Genomic DNA, 22,452 nt, shown 5'->3' with positions numbered 1-22,452 from the left:
TCACCTGGCAAGCTCCCATCTTGCAGTTTCAGCATATCTTTCTGGTACTCCAGACCCCTGCATCCATTCTGGCTACCTGATACCCTGTCCTGTGGGATAGAGGCAACTCAGACTGCATCTGCCCAAGGCTGAGCTCCCAGCCTCCTCCCGAAGCCCCACCCTTGGTCTTCCCATCTGTAAGAACCGTGTCGTTCCTTGGCTCTCAGGCCGGAAGCCCCGTGGTCACCATGCAGAGAGGGGTGGGTGTGCTTCCCACTTCATCCTGGGGCTGGTGGCTGGAACAGCGCTGGGCCCCCATCTCAGCACCCCACGTCCACATGGGTGTGGTGGGTTCTCTCCTCACAGCCACCATGGGACTCCAGGCCCCCTAGGGTGGAGGGGCCGTCACCCCAGGGTGAAGGCACTGCTCTCAGGAGCCCCCAAAGGTGGGCTATTGCAGGAGCGGCAGCCCGTGAGCCAAACAGCCATCATCCTAGCTCCTCCCCTTTCACACCCACCTGTAAGGTAATCCCACTGCTTCTGCCCTCCACAGGCATCCAGAGCCCCACTTCCCCACCATCCAGGCCACCACCAGCTCTTGCCTAGATGACCACCTTGGGCTCCCAATTGCCCTCCCCACCTCCACCCTCCAACAATGGGCTCTCAACATAGCAGCCAGAGAGTTTCTTTTAAAATACAAGTCAGACCTGTCACTTCTCTTGGAACTTTCCAGAGGCTCCCCTCTCATGCAGTTGAAAAAAATCCTTGGGATACCCACATGCTCCCTGACTTCAGACCCTCCCACCCTCACTGCAGACACACCGGCCTCCCCACTGCTCCCCAGCCAGGAATCACGCTGCCCGAGAGCCTTTGCGTGGCTGTGCCTGGGCCTGCCATGCTTCCCTAGGTATCTGCATGACTAACTCCCTCATCTATGTTTTCCTCAAATGTTACATCTCAAAGAGGTCAAGCCTTACCCTATTTCACATTCCACTCTCTTGCCCAGCATTCCACGTCCTTCTTGATCTATTCTCTCCATAGCGCTCCCATCTCCTAATATACCACATGTACACGTGTCAGTTGCTTCAGTCACGTCTGATTCTTTGCGACCCTGCAGACCATAACCCAGCAGGCCCCTCTGTCCATGGGATTCTCCAGGCATGAATACTGGTGTGGATTGCCATGCCCTTCTCCAGGGGATCTTCCCAACCCAGGGACTGAACCTGCTTCTCCTGCATTGGCAGGCAGGCTCTTTACCACTAGCAACAGCTGGGAAACCCCTAATATAACACATCACTTGCTTATATGTTGTTTATTATGAGCAAGCAAAGCATCATGGGTTCTGAGATTCCAGAAAGGAAAATCTAAGAAGTGAGCCTGACATTGGCACAGGGTCCTGGCCAAGGTTTGAAACTGATTTAAGATGCTTGCTCCTTGGCAGAAAAGCTATGACAAACCTACACAACGTATTAAAAACCAGAGCCATCACTTTGCCAACAAAGGCCTGTGTCGTCAGAGCTATGATTTTCCCAGTAGTCATGTCTAGATGTGAGAGTCAGACCATAAGGAAGGCTGAGTGCCAAAGAATTGATGCTTTCAAACTGTGGTGCTGCAGAAGACTCTTGAGAGTCCCTTGGACAACAAGGAGATCAAACCAGTCAATCCTAAAGGAAATCAACCCTGAATATTCATTGGAAGGACTGACGCTACAGCTGAAGCTCCAATACTTTGGCCACCAGACGTGAAGAGCCAACTCATTGGAAAAGACCCTGATTCGAGGAAACACTGAGGGCAGGAGGAGAAGGGGACAACAGAGGATGAGACGATGGCATCACTGATTCAATGGAAATGAGTCTGAGCAAACTCTGGGGATGGTGAAGGACAGGGAAGCCTGGCATGCTGCTGTTCACGGGGTCGTAAAGGGTCGGACACGACTGAGTGACCGAACAACAGTGCGGGGAAGGCCGAGTGGCTGAGGAGAGTGTCCAGTAGTCTCCGGGGTCTTCAGTATCTACTAGAGACGACGGTCTTCGCTTCTGGGTCCTATGCGGCCAGGAGTGAGGGGTGAGGACAGGGGTACCAGGTCAGTCCTCGTGGAGATGAGCCCAGCCTCAGCCAGACCAGTCCCTGTCCTAACTGCTACCAGAGCAAAAGTAATTCCCCTGAACTGAGGTCCAAATTCAGCTCAATGCAGACCACACCTGACCACACTTATTTGTCTGCATGTCTATGGCTGGTTTCATGCTATGCTTAACTAGAAGGTCACAGAAAGGCTTAAAAAAAATCGCAGAGATACAACATGCAAATCCCATGTAGAGAAAGTTGGTGTGGCTGCTACCATCAGATGAAGGATACTTTAAGGCAAGATGCACTGCTAGGCAAAGAGGGATGGTTTGTAAAGATAAAGGGTCAACAACTCACCAGGAAGACACACTGCTCTAAATTTGTATGCACCTAATAACATAGCCTCCGAATGCATAAAGCAAAAATGGGCCAACTAATATGGAAAAGAGATGATGCAAAATCACTGTTGGAAAGTTTAGCATTCCTCTCTTAGGAACTGATAGAGCAAGTAGGAAAGAAACCAGTAAGGATAAAGCACAATGAATTAACCAGAGGAGCTAGAACGCCAAAGAGATTTTTCTTTGGAGGCTGGGGCCTAAGAGATGACCACCCCGCCCAGGGTATAGTGCCACCCAGCCCACTATCCCTACCCCAGGGAACAGGAATGGCATCTCATTCCCCCTTCTTTGAGGCACATCTGAGCAGGTGGAACAGTCCCAGCAAGGCAGTCCCCCCACCCCACCCCCACCATTGTAGCCTCTCAGGGACACGTTTTCACCAGCTGGGATGTGTGGGATGCCACCACAAGGCCAATGGGCAGGTTATGGGCAGGACAGAGACCCTGGATGACACAAAGGCCCAAACCAATTAATGTCAGGAACAAATTACTATGGGCAACAACAAAACTTGAATAAAAGTAAAGTGAAGAGCTCAAATAATATTAGTTTGGTGCAATGTAATTGTGGTTTCAGACCATGAATTTTAAATTATAACTAGGCTCAAACACATCTTTATTAATCAAAATAGCAACCATTACAATCAACACATTTCTGCCAATGAGAAATAAGTTTGTTTATTCACATGGCATAAAAATCCGGGCTTCAGATTCGACAACCTCTTACAAAGCATTTTCTACCTCCTGTTGGTTGTGAAAGCATTCTCCCTGCAAAAAGTTGTCAAGACCCTTGAAGAAGTGGTGGTTGGTTGGTGAGAGATCAGGTGAATATGGTGGATGAGGCAAAACTTTGTAGCCCAATTCGTTCAACTTTTGGAGTGTTGGTTTTGTGACATGCAGTCGAGTGTTGTGCAGAAGAACTGAGACCTTTCTGTTGAGCAATGCCAGCTGCAGGCATTGTAGTTTTCAGTGCATCTCATCAATTTGCTAAGTATACTTCTCAGATGTAATGGTTTCACCAAGATTCAAAAAGCTGTAGTGGATAAGCTGGGCCACAAACCGCTAAACATTCACCGTGACCTTTTTTGGTCCAAGTTTGGCTTTGGGAAGTGCTTTGGAGCTTCTTCTCAGTCCAACCACTGAGCTGGTCATCACCAGTTGTCGTATAAAATCCATTTTTTGTCGCACATCACAATCTGATCATGAAATGGTTCATTGTTGTTGGGTAGAGTAAGAGAAGATGACATTTCAAAACAACGATTTTTTTGATTTGTGGTCAGCTCGTGAGGCACCCACTTATCCAGCTTTCACCTTTCCAATTTGCTTCAAATGCTGAATGACCAGAGAATGGTTGACATTGAGTTCTTTGGCAACTTCTCATGTAGTTGTAAAAGGATCAGCTTCTATGATCCTCTCAATTGGTTGTTGTCAACTTCTGATGGCCAGCCCCTGCAAGCCTCATCTTCAAGGCTCTCATCTCCTTTGCAAAACTTTTTGAACCACTACTGCACTGTACATTTGTTAGGAGTTCCTGGGCCAAATGCATTTTTGATGTTGCAAATTGTCTCTGCTGCTTTACAACTCATTTTGAAATCAAATAAGAAAATTGCTCAAATTTGCTCTCTAATACCACTTCCCTAGTCTAAAATAAATATAAAATAAATAGCAACTAATGTCATTAGCAAAAAAAAAAAGTGAGAAATGTGCATTAAAATGATATATAACATAACTACATTTATTTAAGAATGTATTCCAATATCAAACAGCAACATTCAACAATGTAAAACCGCAATTACTTTTGCACCAACCTAATAGAAGCGGTAAAGGAATGTAAGATGCAGAAACTGGTACAGAAGGGCACCCAGCCTGTTCTCTGAACAGATAAATGAATGGATAAATGAATGGATGGATGGACGAACAAGTAAATGAACAGATGAATGAAAAGCTGCAAGTCAGGATGTGGGCAGTCAGGCACCATCCCCCCTTCATGGGAAAGCCACCACTGTCCATTTCCTGGCTGCCTCTCTGGCTGTCAAGAAAGCCATCCCCCTGTCCCACCAACTCTCTCTGAAAGCCACCCCCAAGTGTCTGTCTTTCTTTGTGTTGAAAACTTCGTCTGCAAAAATACTGTAGTTTAGTAATTTACAGCCGTTTCCCCCTAGCAACTCCCAATAACAGCTTCAGCTAAAACTACATTTTGGGGGAGGATCAGAGGACCCAAAGGTGTGTCAGAACAGGCTGCTTCTCCCGGAGCTGGTCCCTGCCCAGTCCCCAAGGCCCCCGGCCTGGAGACCAGCAAGCAACCAGCTCCCTCTGCTTGTGTGGCCGCTTGTTGGGGAGGGGAGGCAGGCCCAGCATCTGAAGCCAGGAGGGCCCTGGCCCAGGGCGGCCCTGCTCTTTCACTGCTGCATCTGGCTCCAGCCCCACGTTCTGCGAGCAATCAGCTCTGGCACAAAGGAAGGAAGCAGCCATCCTGTGCAGATGAGGAAACTGGGGCCCCGACACCCCAAGGCAGGGACAGGGGTGCCAGCAGGGCCCTCAGGTCAGCGCTCCTGTGAGCTGCTTCAGGCCCGTGGGAAGTCCGGCTCTGCCTTGTGGCCATCGAGACTGAGAGTGACTGCTGCTGGAACCTAAGCTAGTGAGAGTCCAACCCCCAGGACCTTCTGAGAGTGCAAGAGGGGCAACACCTCCACCAGGGCCAGCACCTGCAACCCCATAAGTGCCAGCTCTCCCCAGTGGCCTGGTCTAGCACCCTCGGCCAGGGCAGTTGCGGTGACAGAGTGCCTGGCAGGCGGGTAGGGGAGGTGAGTCCCCAGAGGAGGAGCCTCCTCTTTGCTGCCCTCTAGCTCCCTTGCCCGGTCCTTCCAGGATAGGTCTCTACCCTTCTCAGGGCAAGGCTGGTCCCAGGCCCATTTCTCGAGGGCTCCAGGCTGTCACACCCCCAGGGAGTGTCCTGACTCGGGGAAGGAAGGACAGGGCCTCAGGGAAGCTGGCTGGTTTCTAGCCATGAAAGCAAGAGCAGCAGCCTGTGCAGGGGTTGGGGAGGGGCTCAGAGCGCCTTCCCTGTGGGCGGGGGGGTTGCAGCAAGGGGGCACAAGGGTCACAGGGCTCATCCAGGCTCAGGCCAGGACAGGGAGACACTCCCTCTGCTTGGGGCCTAGGGCCCGAGCTGGGGAACTGCAGGGCCAGGCAGGAAACGTCGGGGTAGAGGGGCAGATCGAGAGCAAAGCTGGGTTGGGTACCCCACACCTGGCCTCGAGGAGCCTCCATCCCCACCACCCCAGGCCCCAGACCAGGAGAGACGAGTCAGGGTCACGCAAAGCAATAAAAGACGCCTCTTTACTGTCACCACACAGCCTCAGTGTCCCGCAGGGTAGCCGCAGCCTGCGGCAGTCGGTGGTCACTTGGCGCTTGGAAATGGCCGCCTGCACTGCTCCAGCAGCTCCTCCAGGTGGTCAGCCCGCTTCATCGCGGCCTGCAACACCCGGTGCACCCTGGTCAGGCCAGGGCCACCCCACCCCACCCCACCCCTCAGGCAGGCCAGCAGCGGGGACCCACCTGGTGCTGTTTCCGGAGGCTGCTCACGGCCTCCTCCTTCTTTGCCAGAGCCATCTTCACCCTGCGGGGGAGTGCACAGTGAGCTTCTGTGCAGGGTCCGAGCCAGACCCCCAGGCCAGCCTGCAGCTGAGTGCGTCAGGGTGGGTGGTGGGAGATCTCCATCCCCGCCCCGCTCCCTCCAAAGAGCAGGAGGAGCCACTGTCTGGCCCAGCCTATCCCAGTCCTGCTGACTGGGGCACTGCGCCACCTGGAGGAGCTGACAACAGGATCTGTAACCCCACAGCTGACCCCACGAGAAGCCCTGCCCTTTGGGAAGGGCTCCCTGCTGAGAGGAGGCCAGGAAGCCCCCACCACATGCCTGCTTCAAAGAGCACCCACGGAGCAGGGGCGAGAGGCCAGAGACCTGGGAAGGACTAAGGGATCGCTGGCGGGGAGGGGAGGAGAGGGGTCAGCCTATTCGCACAGCACCCACTCCACCCGGTCCCCAGGGGCCAAGGGCCAGGGAGCTCCTCTCTGGACACCCACAGGTGGGGCACCTGCCCTGGTTTGGGATGGCTTCCTCCAAGGCCCTGGGGCCAGCATCACACAGAGAGGACAACCGAGCCTCAAGCAGGGAGCCCCCGGCTGCAGCTGATGGACGCGTTCCGCATCAGCGGGAAGGAGGGAGCGCAGCCGTTCACCGTCCTTGGCCCAGAATCCTCTTTGGAGCCACAGGGTCCTGCCTGCCTTCCCCAGCCCTCTGCTCCCCAGGAGCCCTGTCAACCCGGAAGCCCACCTCCCATGAACCTCCTCCAGCTCCGCTTGCTTCTCCCGCGTGAGCTGTTCCAGCTCCAGCCGCTGGCGGGCCCGCAGCTCAGCCAGCTCGGCCTTGATCTGCCGGTTCTCCTCCTCGGATGTTGCCAGCCGGTCGGCGAACTCCTGGCGAAGGACCTGGGCGAGGCTGCTGCGCTCGCCAGTCAGCTGCTCATTCACCTGGGGGACATGGGGGACGACGGGGACAGTGTGAGTGGATGGCGGGGGCCGGGGGCCGGGGCCAGGGCTCAGGTGCCTGATCCGCCCGCTCACCGCCTTCACGTCCGCCAGCTCCTTCTCCTTCTGTCGCACCAGGCCCTGCAGATGCACGTTCTCCCCTTCGGCCTCCCCGAGGCGCCCCTTCAGCTCCGCACACCGCTCCTGGAGCTTTCGCTCTGACTGCTCCAGCTCCGAGAGCTCCGCCTCGTACTTATCCCGGAGGCGCTTGACCCTGGCAGCAGGAGGAGCCGGGTCAGGGGCAGCTCTGTGGTCCATCTCCGGGCCTTGCTCCGGGATGCTTGGGGCCTCACCGGTTCTCTGCGGCCCGTTCGCTCTCCTCCCTGGCCTGCGTCATGTCAGCCTCCAGCCGGTGGATGACCAGCTCAATCTCCTTGTCCCGGCCTTTCCGGATCTCCTCCTTTAGCTCCCGTTCTCGGTTCAGCAACCATGCTTCCTGCAGGGGAGGCAGAGGGGGGCTAGGGGAGCTGGCTGAGGGTAGCAGAGGAGACTGAGGACCTCACCTGTCCTCAGGGGTGAGGGCCATGCCCTGTCATCAGGACCCAGCACGGGACCTCAGCAGGGGCCTGAGTGGGAACTGTCAGCACAGCCTAGTTCTCCCACTCAGAGACCATGTCCGCTGCCAAACTGATCCTGATAAAAGAAGGGGCCTCATCTGGCTACTGAGGGCAGGGTGGGCCACCCACACGGCCGGGGGCCCCCACCCGGGAATGAGAGCATAAACGGGGCAGCCTCTGGGAAAGCAACCTGGAAATCCCATCTAGCTGAAGACACCACGCCCTCTGACTCAGCCAAGTCTGGGAACATACCCCACAGATACAAGGACCCCTCCATGCGTGGCTGTGGGAAGCGGACAGGGTGGCCACTGGGCCACTACTCAGGCTTTGTCCCCTAGTTGATGGCTTGCGTGGCCCCTCTGTGCCTTTCTACCACCAAGACAGCGTGGTGCCACAGCCTATCTGGAGAATGGCATGAGAGGATAAGGGGAGATCTGCTCCCAAGTGGGACCCTCACACTGGTTTCAGGTCAGCCTGTCAACTTTCAGAACAGTCACCTGGGCGAGGGGAGGGTGAGGAACATCCACCACCATCCTCTGGGGTCCACTCCAGCCCCCCAGTCTCTCCCATGCCCAGCTAGAAGTTCACTCAACTATGGCCAGAATCACACTGCCAACCCCAGGCAGCCAGAACCCACACCCACCCAAGGGGAGGACACTGACGTAGGGCCTACAGGCCTGCTTTGAGGCTGGGCAGGAGGGGAGAGGGAAGGAAGCCCCCACCCCCTGTCCCGGCCTCACCCGCCTCCCACCTCTTTCTTGGCGGAGTTGGCTTCCCACATCTGTCTCTCCACCTCCAGCTGGTCCTTCAGGGCCTTCAGCTCCATCTGGGGACAGGCAACAGTGTGGCAGCAGCCTTGCCTGGCTGCTCCCCACCCAGAGCTGGGTCTGCCAGGGCCTGGACGGGCCTGAGGTCAACCTGAGGGTTTGTGGTGAGCTGGCTGGGGAGACCCCTAGTGTGAAACCAGGCTCAGCACAGTGCTTCAAGCAGCTGCTACCCTTGCACGTGGGACGCTGGTACCGGCGGTTGCCCTCCTCCACCCCTGGTGGGTGCTTTCCTGCTAGACAGGCCCAGAGGGATGCAGTGGGGCCGCGGGCAGGGCCTGGGCCGGGGGCGGGGCTGACCTGGTGCCTGCGCTCCTGCTCCTCTTTCCCCTTCTCAAACTCGGCCCTCAGGGCCCGGCCCCCCGCCGAGCTGCTCTCCTCTAGCTGCCGCCTCAGCTCATCCAGCTCTGCCCGCTGCCTGCAGGTGAGCAGGAGTCAGTCCTGGGAGGCTAGATGAGGCTGCGCAGGGCAGGGCTGGGCAGGGCTAGACCCCACCCCGCAGTACCTGGCGGCCTGCTGACCCAGCCGCTCCTTCTCCTCCGCAACCTCGTTGTAGAGCCGCCGCCGCTGCTGCTGCAGAGCCCGCTGCTCCTGCTCCAGGTGCTGCTCGAAGCTGTGGACACAGGATACATTGGCAGGGGTCGGGGGTGAGGCGGACACAGGAGGACCTCGCACCACAGGGGCCCAGGGCAGGCGCAGCCAGGACAAGCTCAGAACCCAGCAGCGGCCCCTGCGCCGTCCATCCCAGCCGGCCCCCAGAGCGCATCCTAGGAACTGAACTGCCCGGTACAGCTACAGCTGTCCTGCCCCTTGGCGTCCTGGACTAACCACCTCCCCCACCCCAGATTTCTCTGGCCCTGGAGGGAGGCCTCCAGGGAGCAGGTACTGCTCACTCTGGGAGTCTGTGCACACACCAGGCCTCGCTCCCCTACCCGTGTCCCCGGGACCCCCACCGCTGCTGGGCTCGCTCCCACTCCTGCCGGCCCAGCGCCTCCTTCTCGCGCTCCAGGTGCTCGCGGAGCTCCTCCGCCTGCCGTCCGTAGTGCTGCGCCGCGCGCTCCTCTGCCTGCTGCAGCTCTGCCGCATGCAGACCCTTGAGCTTCTTTACCTCCTGCTTGTGCTTTGCGATCAGCTTCTGGATCTCAGGCTCCAGGCCTGGGGGTTGGGGGGAGTACTGTGCTGCAGGACCTCTGTCCACCACTGCGCTGCAGGGGCCCTGCCCCGCGCCTGCCTGAACTGCGGAGGACCGCTGACCTCTGCCCATTGGGACACCAGGGCTGCAGACCAGCCAGGAGACCCCCTCCAGGGGCTCCAGCCCGAAGCACAGCTGAGCCCACCAGTGCCCACAGCGCCACTCCCTGCCTGCCGCACTGAGGCTCCCCCCTTGGTGCTCTGGCCTGCAGAGTCTCCCTGGAAGAAGGGGTCACTGAAGAGGAGGGTGTCCTGGGCAGGAGGGCCACGTGTGGGCAGGCACAGTTGGGGCTGTCCCACCAGTCCTTAGAGGGTTCCGTGAGTGGGAGACGAGCAGCGATCCTCCTGGCAGCCATCCTCCCCTGACCAAGACCACCCCCCACCCCACCCCACTCACTCCCCTGGGAGCTGGAGGAGGCAAGAAGACCCGTCAAAGGGAGCCCGGGCCCCCAACCTGGATGGGGCCCTGTGTCAGGACGCTGGTCTGTGGCCAAGCTCGTGTGCCGCCAGCCTCGAACCAGTGGGGCCCACCCCTGGGTCTCACTGCTTCCTAGGAAGTCTCTGTGCCACACATGCGACTGGAACTACTGTCCTTACTCGAGACCCCCATGACTGTCCCGCCCACGTGGTGACTCCCAGCACGACGGCCCCCACCTTTGACCGTGATCTCCTTGATCTTCCGGGTTTTCTCATTGATCCACTTCTCTCTGCGGACTTTCTCCGTGGCGCTCATGAGTTCTTTGAGTTTCTTAATCTCCTATCAACAAGGAAACAGAGGAGCTGTAGGAAGCGGGAGGATGCAAAGACACCCTGCTCCCGGCTGCCCCATGGGTCTCAGGAGGCAGTCTTTCAACAGTGACCATGGACAAAGCAGGAGGGACTGCCGTCCTTGTCTGATGAAAGCTGGGAGGAGTCAGTGGGGTCGCTCTGACCAGGGACCAGCGCTGTAGTAGGTCCCCGGTCACCTCATCTGAACTACACTTCCTAATCTGTGACACAGGAGGAGTCTCCAAAGTCCCTTGGCCCCCACCCCAGGGTCGGCCACTTGCCAAGCTTTAGGGAAGCAGCTCGGAGGCCGAGGAATGAGGCGCCGGGGGCCACCTGTCCTGGGGTCCCTCCCACAGGTCCTCCAGGCCTGGGCCAGGTGGTGGGAGGGCAAAGGGGTTCACCAGCTCATGCTGCTCCTGCAGCTGGGCCTCCCTGTCCTTGCGCCTCTGGTCCCCCAGCTTCAGCTCGGACACCAGGGCCTCGCACTTCTCACCCAGAGCCTTCTTGTCTTCGATCAGCTGCAACCAGGGGTGGAGGTGAGGCTGCTGCCCTGTGAGGCCAGAAGGCCCAGCCTCCCCTCACCCAGGAGCTCCGCACACCAAATCCTGAGCCTTGCTTCGCCCCCTGGTCTGAGGGAGGATCCTGGGTCCTGGGGAGCACACGCGTGGACAAGGGCGACAGCTGCCCAGGCGTCGATCCCCCTGGGACCTGGCTGGTGTCAGCAGCACTCGGACAGTGACGGTGCCTTGGCTACAAGGCCCTGACTATGGCCACACCAGAAGCTTCCTGGAACGGGGGTCATTCTGTCAACCCCGTCACCTGGCCTGTGGAGAAGGGCCTGCCCACTGCCTGCCAAGGTGTCTCCACAAAGCCCCCAAGACAGCCTCATCGAGGACTCCAGGCAGACCCCTGATTTGCAGACACCTATGGCCGCCAAGCAGAGTGTAGCTAGTGGTCACCGGAGGCCCCTCGGTTCCTCTGGGCTCTGTCCTCTCTCCACAGACCCCTCACACAGAGTTTTCCTCAGAAAAGGACCCGACAGGAGCTCAGCTGAGCACAGGGTGGGTGTGTAGCTTCCATCACCCTGTCAGGGGAGCTCTGGCTGCCCCGCCAGCCCCAGCAGACCAGGGGTGGCCTCCCCAGGAGAGTCCAAAAGTGCAGGAAAGTTCAGAGTCTGTCCTGCTGGGTGTGTCCTCAGGCCCCCAGAGGACCAACTGGTCCCGAGTGACCCCACAGGGCTGGACCCCACCTTGGACGTTCTCTGCCCACCCGCTCCTGCTGCCTGCCCACCCTGCTGGGTCGAGGAGCATGGCCATGGGTCAGGGGAGCATCACTGAGGAGGGTGGGGGGGCAGCACCGTGGGGCTCGTATGTGTTGGACCCGCCCTGGTCTCCACAGAGGGAGCTGCTATCTGTTTCTACAGAGGGAGAAGAAGGCCCACAGGGGAGGCCTGTGGGTCCAGAAACTCCCACCAAGCCTGAGCTGGTCTGGAACCCAGTCCCGTCCTCCTCCTGACCGCCTTGCCAAGCCCCGCCTGCCAGGCACTGCCACCTGGTCGATGAAGGACAGATGCCGCTGTATGGTGGCCTCGTAGTGCTCCTTCTGCTGCCGCAGCTGCCGGCCCAGCTCCCTCTCCGTCTCTTTGACCCGCCGGAAGGTGAGGTCTCGCTGTTGTGCCTGTAGCGGGTGCGGGAGAAGCGACGGAGACGAGGCCCCCAAGGGTCAGGCCGGGGGCTTGCTCCGGCTGGGGCCCCGGGGACAGACGCAGTGCCGATGGGGACGTTACCAGCGCCCTCTGCAGCAGCTCCATTGCCTGCTTCTTCTCCTCCACCTCCAGCTGCAGCCGCATCACTGATGTGCTGGCCTCAGGCGCAGGCTCCAGGCGCCCCAGCCCCTCCTCCGGCATGGGCCCCTGTGAACGCGGCTGTGTCAGCAGGCCATGGTCGCCCGCTGACGACCTGCTGCCCCCCCTCAAGACCCCTTCCACACCTGAGGGCCTGAGGCCAGCTGGCCCTGCCCAGACTTCTCCATCTCATCCAGGAAGTTCATGATGCTCTGCAGCTTGGCCTCTGAAAGCAAGGTCCCATCCTCAGGGGGGCCAGTGGCTGCACTCAGCTTCCCAAATTTCTCCAGGTTGTCCGCTGTCAGGGAGCTGGCATCGTCCTCCTGCGTGGGAGGGGTGCAGTGTTAGGGGCTGTTGGGACAGTTGAGGACTCTGGGTCGGCCTTCCAGAAGCTGCTCAGGGTCCCCTGGGGTAGAGGAAGGCCTGGTCTGGAGGGAGGGCCTCTCAAGCTCCCCAGACCCTGGCAGGGGGTACCACTGGCAGAGAGGCAGTACCTACCCCACCTCCACCCCTGGGTTCTTCCGAGGGTCCTAACCCTTAGTGAGCCCTGGGATAACTGGGGAGATTCAATCAGGTCCCATCTGGCCCTCCTTAGGGTGCTTACTAGAGCAGAGAGGAGCCTGGTGGACTTCCCTGGCCCCCAAAGCACCCCTGGGACTGAATGGGCAGTGCCAGGGCCCATGGTCACCTCATCGGTCCAGGCATATTTGTCCTTGTGGTAGGCCCGGGGGCAAGGCAGCGGTTCAGGTTCCTGCTCCAGCAGCTTCAGCGTGTCCAGCAGCTCATCCAGGGTTGCCTTTGACTTGGCCCTGCTCCCAGCTGGGCCCATGCCCTCCAGGCCCTCACCAGGCACATCCTGGAGGCTGGCATCCTGCAGTAGATGGGCCATTAGAGGCAGAGACCACCAGAGAACAGAAGGGTGAAGCTTTCTCCACATGAGCACATGCCTGCCCAGCCACGTGGACTAAACTTGACCCGCCCCGCCCTGTGCCCCCGCCCCCTGACCCACCTCCAGGAAAACAAAAAGGGTGGCTTGGTGGGAGGGGTCTCTAGAGGCTGGAGGCTTTGGCGAATGCCTAACCTGAGCGTCCAGCTCTTTTCTATAGGCCTGTAGAGGTGCCACCCCAGCATCCATGAATACCCAGAGAGATTCCAGAGCAACCATTGAGACCTCATCCTTTTGCTGGATCGACAAGACCCATCCTGGGTGGCCTTTCCTGGTGTGAGTGACCCCACAGCCAGGGAGGGGCAGTGAAGGGGTAGGTACCAATGACCCCGGCACTGATGCTCCCCAGAGCCGAAGGCAGGCAGGCAGGGTGGAAAGGGCTGTGCCGAGACCTGAGGCTTGTCCTCTGAGAGCTGCCGGGGCTCTGGGGATGAGCCGAGGGCAGGCTGGCCGGCATCCTCCAAGCCTGCAGTGTGGAAGCTGGCCCCTGCACAACAGAACACAGCGTCAGCCCACCAGGGGGCTGCAGACATGGAGGAGCCCTTGGGAAGAAGCCAGGCAAAGGGGAGGCAGGCCTGGGACAGCACGTGCCATGGCGGACCTCATGGAGCAGCGGGGACACTGGGGAGCCCTGACCTTCTGGAGTGCGAGGTCACAGAGCTGGTGCAGCTGCTGCGAAAGAACCCTGTGTCCAGGCCCAGAGGAACTGGGACAGGAGTGGAGGAGCAGGGCCTGGTATCCGCTGATAGCAGCACTCCCATTCATGAGTGGGAGCTGCCAACGGGGCAGTGGCAGAGGGCGCCAGGGGACGTTGGCAGAGGCTGCACCTTCTTAGCCAGGAGCCTCCCTGAGGCAGAGGGATGGGGAAGGATGCGGAGGTCTAGGCAGGGGGCATCTGCCTTTAGGGATAACTCCAGGGGAGTCACCATATCGGGGTGCCCGCACACAGAGCCAGAGGCAGTGGCAGGTGGACGGCAGGGTAGCCTCTGGCCTCTCAGCCCTGCTCACCAGTGTTATTGGCCTTGCGGGTCTGCTGAGAGGTGCTCCCTGGCCTCATGGCTGGCTCCTGGGTGGGCTGGGGCTTCTCCATCTCCCCCATCCCCTTCAGCGGCCCAAGGTCAGTGTTGCCTGATTTCTGGGCTCGCTTCTGTTGCAGTTCCTGTTGTGGGGAGCCCCTGTGAGCAGCCAGGGCCAGGGGAGAGGGCCGCCCCTCATCCTCCCCGAGTCACACTGCCCAAGGCCCTGTGCCCAGGGTCTTGGAGAAGGGGGCAGTAGGGCCCCCAGGAACACAAGTGGTCTTGGCACAGAGGGTGCTCCCTCAGCGCCAGGCTCCCCACGCGGCTCAGGCCACCCCCTCACTTGGATGGCTGCCCTCCGGGCCTGGCGCGCCTTCTCCTCCCGGGCCTTCCTCCTGGCTGCCTCCTTCTGTTGGTGTTGGTCCAGGAGGGTCCCCTCTCCCAGCCGCTGCCGCTGCCCCTGCAGAAGCCAAGCCACAGTGGGTTTGACTGGAGAGACGGGGTGGCCCCATCCTGCCATTTCTCTGCCCCACAGAGGACAAGCCCCCCTCTCTGAGGTGGTCAGCGGCTCCTGCAGATGGGAAATGTCTTTGCCTCTCAGCCAGAAACCCACCCCACGTTTCAGCAGGGGTGACCCGGCACCCAGGTCCTGTGACCGAGCAATTCGGGAGGGAGGAAGCTGACCCCCTAGATGAAGTGGACTCATGGGGCAATTCTAGGTTCAAGCCCACTGGTCAGAAATCTTGCCGTGCACAGCGGGAGCCCTGGGATTCACGCCCACCCCTTGGTTGGCTCGCACACCCACACTGACCTCTCGCTTGGACGCCAGCAGGCGCTCCAGGCGGGCGGCTCCAGCTCGGCGCAGCTGTACCTGGTGTCGGTACCAGCGCTGGATGGTGACAGCGGCCTGGTTTACCTGGTGGATGAACCTGCCAGAGAGGGGGGTCAGGGTGGAGGCGGCTGAGGCACAGCCTCCCTCCCCGGGTCTCCAGGAGGCCCGGCGGGCAGAGAAGCGGCGGTGCACGCGGCCCTTCTTCAAGTGCCAGCAGTCCCCAGGGAAATGGAAAAGCTCATCCCCAGACTACTTATGATCAATAGAAACTGAAAGGAACCCAGTGGCCCACCACCACCTGTGGGCGAACACTGTGCTCCTGACGGTGCACTGCTCAGAGACAAAGAGCAACAAGTTAGAGGCCCTGCAGGCCGAGCACAGGGGCCACATGCCGGGGCTCCAGGCACAGCCCACCAGGGAAAGCAAACTAGAGGGCACAGGCTGGTGTGGCCAGGATTTTGGCCAGGAGGGGCTGGGTGAGGGGCACGTGAGGGGATCCCAGGGTAGAGGGTGATGTTGTTCCGACTACACACGCATTGAATTCATAAACCTGTGCCCTAAGAGGGGCATCCTGTTGCGTGTACATTTTACTCAGTAAGGCAGGTTAAGCCCAAAGCCTTCATCTGGGCTCTTGGGACCGCTTGTCAATTCACTTGGCAAAGGTGCTAATGGACCATACAGGATGTCAGTGGTCACCGGCCGTGGGACATGCACCCAGAGGGGTGTCCCAGTGGGGACACCTGAGCCTTGCCCAGCTCCTCCCACTCGCCCATTTCCAGGGCCCGGTTCTGAGCTCTGTTGGGACAGCTGTGATGACTGCTCAGCCAGGTGAGGCTCTCAGAGCCCAGGCTCTGATCACTACGTGGTTCCTGACCAAGCACGTCACAGACCTGCGGCCATAGCACAAGATCCCACCGTGCCCACACCCCGCCCTCCCCCGGGGCGGCCAGATTCCAGGGGCAGCCCCATCAGTGTTCCGACCTTTGCAGTTTTATATCTTCCTTCTGTTTAATGTTTTTTTACTTAGCAGTTTACTGAAGTGATTACATACTTATAAAACTTACCCATTTGGAATATACCATTCAATGATTTTTAGTAAATTTAGAGAGCTGTATGACCACCAGCATGATCCAGTTCTAGAATGTTTCCACTGATCCTAAAAGACCCCCTCTGCACTCCTCTGGCCCCAGCCAGCCACTTCTCTACTTTCTGATTCTGTAGATTTGCTTTTTTTGATGCTTTGTATAAAGAGAACTATACAACGTGTGGCCTTTTCAGCCTGCATCATCTTAAAACAATTCTTAAGTGGAGATTTCTCTCCCTGGCACCGCAGGCCTCCTCCCAGCCCCGGGGGTGGTCACCTCTCAGCCTCCTCCTCGGTCACCTCCTTCCGTCTGAGCAGGCCGGTGGTACCCCCTGAGTTATTCTGGACCACGTGGTTGCTGCGGGCCACATTCTTCTGCGGCTTCCCAAGGCTGCTGCCTTCGCCCTCGTCCGTGGCTGCCTTAATGATGTTGCTGACCAGGAGGGTGGAGAAAGATTCATGGCCACCTAACATGGCCCCCCTCTCCCGGCTCCCAGGGGATGGCTATGTCTGTGGCTCGGAGAGCCGCCTTAGCCTCGTCCCAGGGCCTGAGGACCCCAGGAGCGGGTGAGGTCCTGTTCTGACATGCTGGTCATCCTCAGGGTCACCTACTCCCCCACCAGTGCTCATCTGGTGGCACCCAGGGTTAAAGGGCTCCACACTTAAAACAGCAGGATCCCAGAGCTGGATGGTGACTCGACACCCATAGGCCGTCCCTGACCTGAGTATGCTAGGCACTGGACATGCGGGTGAGGGACTAGGGGTGGGGCTGCTCTGCTCAGCCTGCTCAAGGTCCCCCTTGGCTATGGTCTCAGATGGGGACTGGAGACTTGGGGGGCAGCTGTGGTTTCCTCGGTGGAACCCCAGATCAAGATGAGCCTGGGCTTGCCTGTGCAGCCCAGGTCACGCACTGTGGGAGGCTGCAGCCAGGGCCTTACTTGAGGGAGGGAGCCGTGTGGTTGGAGCTCTTGGGGGGTGGCGGCACCTTTTCTGAGGGGGTGTAGTGGTTGTGCACCATGGTGGTGACGCAGTTGCCCACAGTACCCTTGTTGCTCCTGCCGGGAGAGATGGGGGTGGGAGTGGCTTCAGGCTCTGGAAAGGACCCCCGATTCACGTAGTTGGCGCCAGGGCTCACTGTGGCACTGTCCCAGTGTCCCTGCCGGGCCCCCTCCACAACCACCATGCCCGAAGGTGGGGCCCTTCTCAGGACCCAGGGAAGCTCCATCAGGGTGTTCGGCCAAGAGGAACCCAAGCTGTGAGGGTGCAGCCAACGCACCGGTTGTTGGCGGTAAAGCTGGGGGCCAGAGGCACCATGCACTCTCTCCTCCTCGGGCCCACTGGCACATCGAGGGCTCCAGGACTCTGGGCGTCGGATGGCAAGGTAAAGGCCCTGGGCCGGTCGTCCTGTCGGTATACACAAGCGACAGTCCATCACCCCGCTGCACATGCCTCTGACGTGGGGCCCCTGCCCTGCCCCCACCGCCTCACCCACACATGGGGAGCTGTGAGATGACCCAGGGGCCGGGACGGTCTTTGCTCCTCCTCACATTGACCACTGTGGTCAAAGCTACTAACTAACACTGATGCCCCCTGCCCCCCACCAGCCCGTCCTGCAGGGCAGTGAGAACAAAGTCGGAACCAGGCGTCAGCCCCAGTGAAACAGCCTGATGGCCTGTCAACTCAGCTCAGCTGCAGCCTCACCAGCACATTCCACGTGGCTCCCTTCTCACTGGAGGCTTTGCTCAGACTGGCTGGCCTTTTTCTCCCACTGGGGCTGCCCTCGAAGAGAGTCAGGAAGTCTGGGGGCTCCGCCGGCCTGAGTCACAGAGAGGATGGCAAGCAAGGTCAGTCACAGGGCGTGGGGAGCCCGGCTTCAGGAATCCAGATGAGAACTCATCTTACAAGGGGCCAGGAGGGGCCAGGTCACTAATGGGGTCTCCTACTCCCAAGCTTGCGGCATGAAATATCACTTCTCAGCCCCGCTCTGACAACCACGCCTGGAAGAGACGCTCGCACCCTGTTCTGTGGCCACCGTGACAGCCCCAGGGAAAGTGCAACAAAGACAAGGGAGAGGGGCAGGCTGGGGGGGTGTGGCGGGGGAGGGGGGCCGGGGGCGATGGGCAGCCTTGAGGTTCACATCTCTGCATAGGAAATGACAGGTCAAGACTCATCCTGCCTACCTTGCCCCGCACTGGTCCCTCTGTTCAGCTGGCGCTCACGCCAGTGAGGCTGGGAGAAGGACTGACCGAGGCAGGAAAGCAGGACAGGAGTACCTGGGGGGTCAGAGGTTACCTGAGGGGGCTGGGCCATGCCTGGTTGGCTTGTGGCTGGTTGACCTGCGTGGCGCTGTTAGATCTGCGAAGGTTGTTGATGGCCCGGGAGCCTCCAGGCCCTGGGTTCTCCTGCAAAAAGGGGGGAAGCAACTGACTGTGTGGCAGAGGTTTCAGACGCTTGCGAGTCCACTCAGGGCCAGGCCAGGCTTGGACCCAGATTGAGTGAGAGGCTCTCCTGGGTCACACGTAGACAGGTGAGCAGGGGGAGCAGGTGACAGGTGGGCGGGGGAACACCCTGGGGGCCCTGGGTTTGCCTGGCTGAGGCGGGGCAGGTCCCTGGCCTCTCACATGAAATGGGAGCGCCTCACCCCTGGCAGGTGGAAGGTCCAAGAGGAGGCATGTGACTCCTGCCCAGGCACCACAGCAAAGGCTACCATCCTCCTCATCACCTTCTCACCAATGAGCCTGGCCGTTCACTCCCCATGGCAGCTCTTGTCCCAGAGTTCCTGTTGCCGTCCAGCTGCCTACCTGCCGCCTACTGCCTGCCCTGCATGGTATCTCCAAGGCCACTAGGAGCCCCTCCTTCCCCACACATCAACCTCATTTATAGAGGAATCATACAAATCCAAATGTTGCTGGAACAGGAGGGATGAAGGGCTTGGTGCTGGCAGGATCTAGGCTCTATGTGGGGCCAGGTGACCCTAGCAGCAACCTATTGGGGAGTCAGCTCCCTAGTCTATCAGCCAGAGTCCTTCCTGCCCCCGGATAGCCCCAGGGATGAATGGGATAATGGACATGAAGGTGCCTGCTAAGGTGTGCATCTCAGACGCCAGGACTCAGACGCCACCCCAAGACAGGGGGCCCTGAATAGCCCCCAGACCTGACACCCAGCTCTGATACTCACCAGCATCTTCCTCCTTGGCTCACTGCCCGTGACCACGGAGATGGAGCGGGTGATGGGCTTGGTGGCGGAAGCACTATTGGGGCGCCGGTTCATGGGTGGAGGGAGGCCTGTCAGACTCAAGTCCACACCTTCCAGGCTGCCCTCGGGGCCGCTGAGGGCCCTGGAGCCTTTCATGGTGGACAGGTGGCCCTGAGAAGAGAATAAGGGAGGTGAGCAGGCGTCCTCTAAGGGCCCAGGCAGCACGCACGCCCTCTCCAGCTCAGCCCCAACGGCCCAGGGCTGAGGGTCCGAGTCTGCATGCCGCTCAGCTCCCCAGAGGCCTGCCGTGCCCACCACCCTTGTTGCTCGGTGGCTGTCTCCTTATCAGGAGCAGAAGCGAGTGGCAGAGCAGGAAGCTGAGCATTAACAGCAAAAGGAGGTTTCCTGGGGTCAAGATGACCCTCCCTGGAAGGGCACTGCAGGGGGTGACCCTGGGCTGCTGAAAGTCATAGGTATGAGCCCTCGTCCCATGACAGGTACTCTACCCGCCTAGGCCCCATATTCCTCATCTATAAAATGGGCCTTCAAAAGTGCCTCCTCACAGGGTATCATGAGGTTCAGACAAGGCGGCCACGAGGCTGGCCTGTGGTGAGCACCCCACAGGCGATATTCAAACTGGGATTTGTTAAAGCCCCTAAACTTATCTGGCCGCGGAACTCTCCCTCTGTCTCCTTAGAGCCATCCAGAATACCCAAGAGCTCCTGGGAGGCAGCATCTACTCTCCTGTCCAGGTTCCCCTTCCTCCCCTCCTAGGGTGGCACTTCCACAGTGTATGTTGCTGGCCCTTCCCCATCCGACTGCTCAGCCCTGGGCCTCTTCCCTCCATCCTAGGGGACAGCCTCTGGCCTCCTGGTGTCAAACACCATCTCTGCATGGCCGGTTCCCACAGGCATATCTCTCACCACCCCCTTATGCCCTAGTTCCCAGCTTGGCTGACCATGGAGTACACGGCACCTCAGACCCAAACAGACTCCTGACTGCCACCTCCAGCTGCCCCTCCCCAGTGGGTGTTTTCTGAAACTGGCTCAGACCAAAGATTCAAGTCTCGTCCTGACCTCTTCCACCTCTCACCTCCGTCCCTGCCCCCTCAGGCACCCGGCTGGTACCCCTTTCCCGTCAGTCCCTTCCCTCCACAACCCCCGTCTGAGCCCCCATCTCTTCAAACTGAAAAACCATGGCAACCCCTCCTCTGGCCCTGCCTGATCAGCCTAGCCTCTCCCCACACAGCAACCTCAGCTGATCTTTCTGAACCGGGTCTCAGATCAGGGTGGGAGGACACTCAGGCAGGGGGAATAAAGTCACCAGGCCTGGACTGAGAACAACGCCCCTCAGACCTGACCCTGCTCTCTGTGACCTCCTCACTGCCTCCCTTTCCCTCCTTCGATCTGCTTGAGCCTCCCCTGGGATGTCATGAGGCGCCCCCGCCCCTCCCACTCAGAGGACTGCCCGTCCCTGTCACTCCTCGCTCCCTCATCCTGCTTCACTTGTCTCCCTTGGCCACCTGCCCACACAGGTTGGTCTGTGCACTGCCTGATGCCCTTGTAAGAATGTAAGGTCCACGAGGGTGGGGACCCTGCAACTCCAGGATCTGGCATGTGGCACGTGCTCAGGTAACCAGAGGGGATGAGCTGGCACCAGGAGGGACCAGGAGGGAATGAGCATAGCCCTCCATGGCATGGAGGACTCTGGTGGGCCAGCGGGCACACACCATCGTCACCCAGGGTCAGCACTGCAGCCTCCATCAGCCCCAACAGCCACAGCAGAGGCTTTGGTGCCTATTCTCCAGAGTGAAGGCAGAGGCTGTCCCTGCCACTCACTAGGCCAGTGTCCTCGGGTATGTGTTTCCGGTAGTGTGAGTGAAATTTAACACCCTCCTCTCCTCCAGGCACCAGCCACACCCAGCCTAACTGGGCCCACTGGAGGGGCTGGCACCCTTGAGCAGCAAGGAGTGTGGGGGGCTCTGGGATGGTAAACAAAGCCTCTCCGTGGAACCCTCCAGACTAGATCTCATCTTGCATACAGAGGTGTCCCTCCCAGGATCTGAAGGTGGTGTCCAGAGCCTCCACCTGGACCTCTCAGGATGAGCTGTCCCAAAACCCAGGGAAGCTTCCCTGCAGGCTGCTCCCCATCCCCCTGGGGTTTGGCTCAAGGCAGGAAGAGCATCCTCCCAGGAAGGCAGTAGGAGCTCACGGACCCTGGGGCATGAGCCCCTCCTCACCTGTGTGGGGGCGCTGAGGGGCCCTTACCTGCACCTTCCCCCTCTCTGAGTACCCTCAACTGCACGAGAACCCCCCTCATCTGCATGGACCCCTTCACCTGTATGAGTGCCAGGCCCTCTCACCTGCGCTGGCCTCCCCGCCTAGGCGGGCCCAGGACCACCTCACCGGCGCGGGGACGCCCTCACCGGCACGAGCCCCCTCTCACTGGCACGAGGCCCACTCACCGGCACGTTCCACCTCATCTGCACAGCCCGGGATGCCCCTCCCTGCGCGGGCCAGGATCCCCTCATCTGCGTAGGCCAGCCCTTGTGCGCCGGTCCTGGAGATTCTTCACCTGCGGGGGCCACCCCAACTACACAGGGACCCTCTCACCTGCGTGAGGCGGGCCTGGAACTCGGGGCCTGTAGGACCGAACGGCGAGGGATGCGCGGGGCCCTCCAAGTGGAGACACGGGGAGCCTAGGCTTCGGGCCGACGACCTCGGGACCTCGCGCCCTCGCGCCCCCGGCCCCGGCGCCGACTACGAGGCCCAGTGACAATGAAGCGGTCGGGCGAGCGGCGGCAGCTAGCAACCAAACAGCCTGGCACCTCCTCCCCGTCCGTCACGGAGGCCCGCCTTTCCTGCCCGCGCCCCTTCTGGATTGGCCCTCCGGCCGCCCACTCCGGCGTCCCGGGAGTTCATTGGGTGGCTCGGCTGTCCTTCGAGAAGTTCAACCGTGGGAGGAGCCACAGGGAGCTGGGGTGGGGCCTGTGGTAGCGGCGGGCTGCCGATTGGGTATGGCCACAGGAGGCGGGGTCTCGGCTGCGGTGGGGTGGGCCCTAGGCGGAGCCTCTGAGGAGGGGTGGGCGAGGAGGAGAAAGGGACGGCGCGTGGGGAGGGCCGTAGATCGCGCAGGGTGGCTCCGCGCTTCTTCCTACCGTGGGCCCAGCCAG

The 22,452-nt window shown here is 59.9% G+C and overlaps 1 protein-coding gene across 4 annotated transcripts; it reads right to left on the bottom strand.

Annotated features, from left to right (window-relative positions):
• Positions 1 to 5,781: 5,781 nt before the first annotated feature.
• Positions 5,782 to 22,024, bottom strand: CEP131 (centrosomal protein 131). 4 transcript variants are annotated; one of them, XM_052657734.1, is made up of 26 exons: positions 21,893 to 22,024; positions 19,263 to 19,451; positions 18,378 to 18,487; positions 17,787 to 17,901; positions 17,362 to 17,489; positions 17,024 to 17,140; positions 16,363 to 16,518; positions 14,981 to 15,098; positions 14,513 to 14,629; positions 14,162 to 14,312; positions 13,546 to 13,640; positions 12,896 to 13,078; positions 12,354 to 12,530; positions 12,151 to 12,276; positions 11,916 to 12,041; positions 10,766 to 10,882; positions 10,251 to 10,353; positions 9,338 to 9,560; positions 8,911 to 9,018; positions 8,706 to 8,823; positions 8,333 to 8,407; positions 7,318 to 7,460; positions 7,061 to 7,238; positions 6,771 to 6,967; positions 5,996 to 6,056; positions 5,782 to 5,912 (listed from the first exon to the last, which is right to left on the bottom strand). In XM_052657734.1, exons 2-26 carry the CDS (start codon positions 19,434 to 19,436, stop codon positions 5,838 to 5,840), a joined length of 3,291 nt encoding a protein of 1,096 aa, XP_052513694.1. In that variant the 5' UTR covers positions 19,437 to 19,451; positions 21,893 to 22,024; the 3' UTR covers positions 5,782 to 5,837. The 4 variants fall into 4 exon arrangements, with proteins under 4 accessions (XP_052513694.1, XP_052513692.1, XP_052513693.1 ...); XM_052657732.1 differs by lacking the exon at positions 21,893 to 22,024 and adding an exon at positions 21,745 to 21,819; XM_052657733.1 differs by lacking the exon at positions 21,893 to 22,024 and adding an exon at positions 21,745 to 21,819 and having other exon boundaries at positions 9,359 to 9,560.
• Between the last annotated feature and the right edge of the window lie 428 nt (positions 22,025 to 22,452).

Source organism: Budorcas taxicolor, chromosome 19 (genome assembly GCF_023091745.1).
Source record: "Budorcas taxicolor isolate Tak-1 chromosome 19, Takin1.1, whole genome shotgun sequence".
Taxonomy (NCBI): Eukaryota; Metazoa; Chordata; class Mammalia; order Artiodactyla; family Bovidae; genus Budorcas; species Budorcas taxicolor.
The sequence above is the reverse complement of the archived record's forward strand: the minus strand, read 5'-3'. Positions and strand labels throughout refer to the sequence as shown.

What these genes read in the sequence shown, in the direction of transcription:
- CEP131 (XM_052657732.1), bottom strand. Translation starts at nt 21,810, where the DNA reads ATGAGGGGATCCTGGCCCGCGCAGGGAGGGGCATCCCGGGCTGTGCAG. An exon ending in AGCCAAGGAGGAAGATGCTG is followed by an intron (nt 18,488 to 19,262) that starts GTGAGTATCAGA and finishes CCCTTTTTGCAG; the next exon opens with GAGAACCCAGGGCCTGGAGG. An exon ending in AGCAGGAGCGCAGGCACCAG is followed by an intron (nt 8,408 to 8,705) that starts GTCAGCCCCGCC and finishes GCCTGTCCCCAG; the next exon opens with ATGGAGCTGAAGGCCCTGAA.